Below are 6,189 nucleotides of genomic sequence, written 5' to 3' on the forward strand. Positions count from 1 at the left end.
GCAGTGGGGATCCATGACCAGCTACATTGCCTATGCTATAGTACCTTCTCTTCATTGATTTGAAAGTGCCTTAAAGAGCCAAAAATCGCATCCAGCCACTCATGAATAGGTTTGTTGCAAGAGATCTCTATATGGGAACTTGGAAGATAGGAACCCTTAAAAACAAACGTCGAAGAGATCATAGTTTCAACAACTGCTACGTCAATTGTAGCAATTGTGTCTAAATCAAGTTCCTGACGAGTTACTTGACTGTTTTAAAGTTTTAGTTTTTTATTCATGGCAGGCCTTGTGATTTTATCACTTGTTTACCTGATTTCAAACCAAAATGAATTAGAAAAGGTTTGGTGCATGCTTGAAACATCACCCAAGTGCAAAATTTTACCAAAAAGCTTGAAGATCTACCCAAGTGCATAGTAGCTACGAAGATTCTATTGGGCCCTACTCACTCTCTTCTTATTATATTCATTTTTACATAGGATTCCTCTTGGATCCTTCCCTACCAACCTTACCAATTATCTTACGCTTTAAAAGTTTTGGACTAGACTTTGAACTCACACCCTTGCGGTTCTCAACCGCGAATTCCTAATCTAACCACAACAGCTAACACATCAAGTTGCATGATGCAACAAGCCATAAACTTCATAAAAAATCTCCTCTCCACCTTCTAGTTCCATATCAACACCAAGGCAGTGCACACCTTGCAAGACCCCTTCTGATCCTCCCCCAACTCGTGCGACCCTGCTAGCCTTTCCCCTCGCCTCATACATGCACGTTGCGCTTCATTCCCATTCTTTTCTTGTCTTTCAATTACGCAATTGGCATCCGTCAAAGATTCGCCTAATGGTTTTTGTTTCAAAAATTGTATCACCTACTAGCCATACATCCCCTTTGAGCCCCATCTCCCCCCCCCCCCCCCCCCCCCCGGTTGTTGAGCCCCGCCCCTCCCTGCCTCTACTCGCTTGTCGTGCGCCTCTACCTTCGCAGCATCTTCAAAAGATTCCGATTAATGTATTATTTTTTGAGATCGAGGACACATATCCCCTAGTGACGAGGCATACCATACCCTTGCAAAAAATGCATTGTCCAATACCGACAAGGACTGATTCGTTCCGAGCGCGCTCAGCGACAATTTCGAAGCGGCACTGTGTAACTCTCTCTTTTCGCCCTGATCGAGGTCCGTGGAGCTCCACGATCCATCCCTGTAGCTTTTGTCACCCTCTACACACACACACACACACACACACACACAAACAGACACACTCAGAGAGAGAGAGAGAGAGAGAGAGAGAGAGAGAGAGAGACGTGATGTGATGCAAGGTTTCTTGGTAGAAAATCTGATTTTCTCGGTAGAAAACTCACTTCCACCATTTCAAGTTGTAACGATTCATGATTTGCATCTGCATGCCGGATTCCAGGACAGTCCTTCTAGTTGTGCTTGGAAATTGTGAAGGTAATGTACATTCCAATCTTGAGGAGCCTTCTCTTGCCATATCTACATCACAGAAAGATTCATAAACGCCCCCTGCGGTAGCCAGGCTCATATGGCTGTCCTCTAAATTACCATGATTTTCAACATCAGATCGCAAAAATCACAATGGTCTTCACTAGATGGTTCCAAGCGCTCGGGCTGTGCCAAGCGCCACCATCGCCGAACATGGTACACCAGAACATCCACAATGTTTGTTGTGGCCCTTCTTGTGTTTTTATTGATGTCTGCAACCCAGTTCATACTTCCTACAAACCCACCATACCCTGACTTGCCACAGCATGCGCCCTGTAGTGATGATCCCCAAGGTTATGTACTTGAGGACATGGGAATCTGTACTAACACGTGTGGAAAAATTTGCTTTCCAAGAGTCCACGGCCTCTGTTTTCACCACACAAAGGTAGTGCTATGTGATGGGCAGCCACCGCTTCCAGAGCATATTATCCAGGCCTCCAGTGGGTTACCGTCCATAATGCGGTTTTACATGGAGAAGCCGAGAATGAAAGTGCCCGTGGTGCACAAGGCTTGTCCTGGCTGGAACAGCTCAACATTAAGGCCCACAGGCATGAACTCTGCACGATGGATCAAGGGTTTACAAATGGTTGCAGACCTAACTCTCATGCCAACAGGAAAAGTAGGGCCAAACCCACATCATGAGGCGGAAAAAGTTGTTCCCGCAATCTTATTTTCACAGCTTAGTGAGTTCAGAAACTCTAGCTTGTACTGGTTTGCGAACCCGAATGATCCCTTGATGATTTCAAAGTGGTCACTTGGACTTCTTGATGTCTTTTCTAAAGACTTGAAGGTGGAGTACATGCCGCCTGTAGGGAAGGAGGAGCCACCAGTGTGCTTTGAGGATGCGATTTTGTTTGCAGGTTTGACAAACTCAGGGTACATGCCCAATGTGGAGACTCATGACTGGTTCCGAAACAGGATTTTAGAGCATTGTAATGTTCCGATAACGAAGGCAAACATGCCTGTGCGAGATGTGGTAATAGTTCACAGGCCAAATTCATCAAGGAACATCAGGAACTATGAGGCTGTCAAAAACAGATTGGAAGCAGAGCTTCAGGTGCCTGTGAAAATGGCAGTGCCCGGGCCTTGGTCATTTTGTAACCAAGTGAAACTGGTTGCAGAGGCAGACATTGTTTTGACACCTCATGGGTCGCAGAATGCGAACTTGTTAGTAGTGAGACCTGGGTCAAGCATATTTGAGGTTTTCCCTCTCCTTTACTACATCGACTGGTACAAGCACTACTTACATGCAGGTGCAGTAAACTTCTATGAGCTCTTTGGAACTTGGCCCTTGGAGAATGGTAGCATGCCTCTTCTCATGCGCCTACAAGCGCTGCTATATGGATGGAAAAACTGCTTTTCTGTAAGGCATTGTATGAACTATGGAAAGAGTCGAGAAATTTATGTGGATTTGGATCGTTTGGAGTCACTTCTAGAGACACTCATCGGCAAATGCCGCATTCCTGTGCAACATTCTACATGCTCCAAAAAGAGTACTTGATTATTTGTGGTTCATTGTCTGGCTTGCTGCCGGTGGCAATGGACTTGCTACAGCTGTCAAAAGAACAAATTTTGTGCTGGGGAGGAAATTTTATGAAGCAATAACCGCCCCTTTTAGACTTTTTGGAGATCTTATCCAACAATTTTCAGGAAACTAGGAGTTAGCTTCCTTACTGAGGCTCATAGACTTTGAAGGTGATGCCCTTCTCTTACTAGGCATCATCTAATTTTATAACTTATCACAAGCCCCTTTTATATGCGTGCGTATTCTGAAATCCTTGTTTACAGCTAGTGCTGGATTTTCAGAGGCACTTTCACACAGGGGTTCTTTTTGTAAGTCTACACAGCCAGATTTTGAAAGAAAATACAATTATTGGTTCAATAGTGAAATAGTCGCAGGAAAGATCATAGGAAGTGATTGAGTTTGCAGTGTTTTGTTGTGTTTCAGTTTTACTTATCTGAAGACGTTTATCCTTCCATTTATGTACATATGGGGATTAACAGGTAATAGGTGTATGAGCCTTGATAAGAAATCATGGACCAATCTCCATTATGTGAACTACATCCTTACAGCTTGGTAGAAAAAAAAGAACGGTGATGGAAAGGATGACACGGACACAGATTTCACAGGGTAAGCTGCTATTTGAGGCTCTCTCAGGTCTCTTTTATAGTGCTCCATTCTTTACACAAATTATTGTTTGCTGTAATGTTTTCTTTCATGTCTATTTCTCTGATGGGCAGACTCTAGATTTTCATATTGAGGAAGTCATGAAAGTTTTTGCGATGGTAATAATTGCAAGGGTGTTGTTACAGATCTTTGAGGAGAATGAAGGCAACGATTATTGTCTGAGAGTATAGGGTGTGTCATATTGTGAAGTCATGAAGGATTTTAGGATGGTAATAATTGCAGAAGTGTTGTAACAGATCTTCGAGGAGAATGAAGGCGACAATTATTATCTGAGAGTACAGATTCATATGGGTGTGCAGCATCAACAGGCAAAAGCAAACTTGCCATTTCAATGGCTGTGTATATTCATGTTGGTTGGGGAATGTTTTGATCTTGGCTCACAGAATTTTATGATTTTTGAAACGATGCTTCCAGTCTATTTGTGGCAGATCAGTGTGTTGAAAGGGTTCACAAAGGGTAACTGATGCTTTGATTGTTGAGGAGCAGGCAATGTCTGGTTATACATACCTAATAAGGACGAAGATTTTTTCATATCTGATTCAACCTATTGAATCGTCGACTTCGATAATGACAGTTGGGGAGGGGGGGAACTGCTGCAGCATGGTAATTGGCATTGTTTAAATGATGGTGCACGCAAGATGCTGCTGAGAGTTCAAATTGTCCTTTGGCAACCTTGAATGGTTTCAAAGAAGTTTCAAAGTGCATGAATGGCATAGCCTAAGAAGGGTTTCTCTTTGGTGGACATAAATTTTGCATGCTTTGCTTGGATTACGCGGCATGGATTGTTTGACATGAATGAATGGTTTGTTAAGTTCTGCATGTTTCATTTGGTGTTGTGATTGCTGAGCAAGATCAATCGACTTGTAGTGGTTGTCCTTGCATATATTTTGACTTGTCTATGCTTCATAATGATATGTATATTGAGAAGCTTGTCAATGATGAAACTGCATTTGGGGTTATCATTGGGATAAAGCACTGTTCTGAGAGGCATCTTTAGTTTTTATCCATGAGATGTTAGGCCGCTTCAATTTGGCCCTGCCACATGTCGCATGTATGTAGTTTAGGGGCCTCTAGGCCAAGGGCTATATAGAGAGAGGTTGGGTGGTGAAGGGGCGCCGGTATCCAAGGGGATCATTACAGCATGCACCTGAACAAATTAGAATTCAGTAGTGCATGTCATTAATGCATCAACCCATTCATGTCAATTCTGTAATTGTCTCTCGAGTGAGTGGTAATTGCAACATAGCTATTAATTCTTACTTATCTTAAAAGTTTTCTAATAATTTTTTGGACACTCTCCTATTGAACTGGTGTTATGTGCGGTCACATACGCTAATGTGCTTCATTAATATCTCCAATCTTTGACCTTAGTTCATAACTAAAATTAATGCCAAGCGTTTGACGTTGCTAAGCTCGCCAATCTTGAATCATGATGGGTATCAATTTGATGTACACATCAAATCAAAGTGATGATCCACTTGCTTTGGTGATGCTTAGTGGCATTATGCTAATTAAGTTTTCTTATAATGGAGGTACCCTTAATATTAGTAACTTGTGAAAGTTTGAAGCACCGAAAACTTTTCTTTGGCATTAGTGATCAGTGGTTTGTGCTTATTTTGAGGACATGGAGAAAGCCATTGAAGAGTGAAGATAGCTCTCACTAAGAGCTTTCCATTGAATGTCTGAGTTACACCAAGAAATTACTAATTGTTGAATAATCCTTATCTCATTAAGGTAGGAATCCATGCGAAGATGGCAAAGATGAAGGAGAAGCTCAAGAGCACACAACATAGAAAGTAGAATACTTGAGTGTGCTAATACAAAATTTAAGGAGTGCTTTAGACAGATGGGTGCATATACAAGCCATTGGGGAAGAAAAAATCATATGCAGTGAATAAGCACAAAGAATAATCGGTAACAAAATCTTCAATAAAATTTTTGAGAATTAAACATTGAAATGCAATATAATTAAACTCATTAACATTTGTGGAGGTCAACGAATCAAAAAGTCTACCATCACTAATTTAAATGTCAATAGGCATGAAAGGTCAACTATTAATCCCATGGGTAGTGGCCCATGGACGTGCTCTCAATTAAGAATACTAGTACTTGTCCTTTGCCAGAGCTCGACTCTTTATCTTCACTCAAACGCTACAAAATCAATAAGAAATAGCACAGTAATTGCATTCTCATAAGAACATGAAAAATAAAAAATCTTATGCACTGAATAAGCACAAAGAACAATTGGTGACAAAATCTTTAATAAATTTTTGAGAATTAAACATTGAATGCAATATAATTAAATCATTAACATTTGTGAAGCTCAACGAATCAAAAAGTCTACCATCACTAATTTAACTATCGATAGGCAATAAAGGTCAACTATTAATCCCATGGGTAACTTTTCTAATTGTTATAAGTTAGAGTTGTTTAATTGCAAGAGCAGATTGTTTCATGTCCCAGGGCTGACAAGAGGTTGTGTTTACAGGCTTTAAGATTA

The 6,189-nt window shown here is 41.2% G+C and overlaps 1 protein-coding gene across 1 annotated transcript; it reads left to right on the forward strand.

Moving 5' to 3' along the window:
- The first annotated feature begins 1,093 nt into the window (after positions 1 to 1,093).
- LOC147441176 (uncharacterized) lies at positions 1,094 to 4,517 on the forward strand. The gene is made up of 3 exons (XM_086482861.1): positions 1,094 to 2,864; positions 3,160 to 3,196; positions 3,506 to 4,517. Exons 1-3 carry the CDS (start codon positions 1,563 to 1,565, stop codon positions 3,580 to 3,582), a joined length of 1,416 nt encoding a protein of 471 aa, XP_086338987.1. The 5' UTR covers positions 1,094 to 1,562; the 3' UTR covers positions 3,583 to 4,517.
- The last annotated feature ends 1,672 nt before the right edge of the window (positions 4,518 to 6,189 follow it).

This window comes from Adiantum capillus-veneris, chromosome 15, assembly GCF_014529385.1.
Source record: "Adiantum capillus-veneris isolate H3 chromosome 15, ASM1452938v2, whole genome shotgun sequence".
In the NCBI taxonomy this organism is placed as follows: Eukaryota; Viridiplantae; Streptophyta; class Polypodiopsida; order Polypodiales; family Pteridaceae; genus Adiantum; species Adiantum capillus-veneris.

Excerpts from the sequence above, each read along its gene's own strand:
- LOC147441176 (XM_086482861.1), top strand. The coding sequence starts at position 1,563 with ATGATTTTCAACATCAGATCGCAAAAATCACAATGGTCTTCACTAGAT. Across the intron at positions 2,865-3,159 it reads GATGGAAAAACTGCTTTTCT|GAGTTAGCTTCCTTACTGAG; the intron begins GTAAGGCATTGT and ends TCAGGAAACTAG. Across the intron at positions 3,197-3,505 it reads GAGGCTCATAGACTTTGAAG|GTAATAGGTGTATGAGCCTT; the intron begins GTGATGCCCTTC and ends GGGGATTAACAG.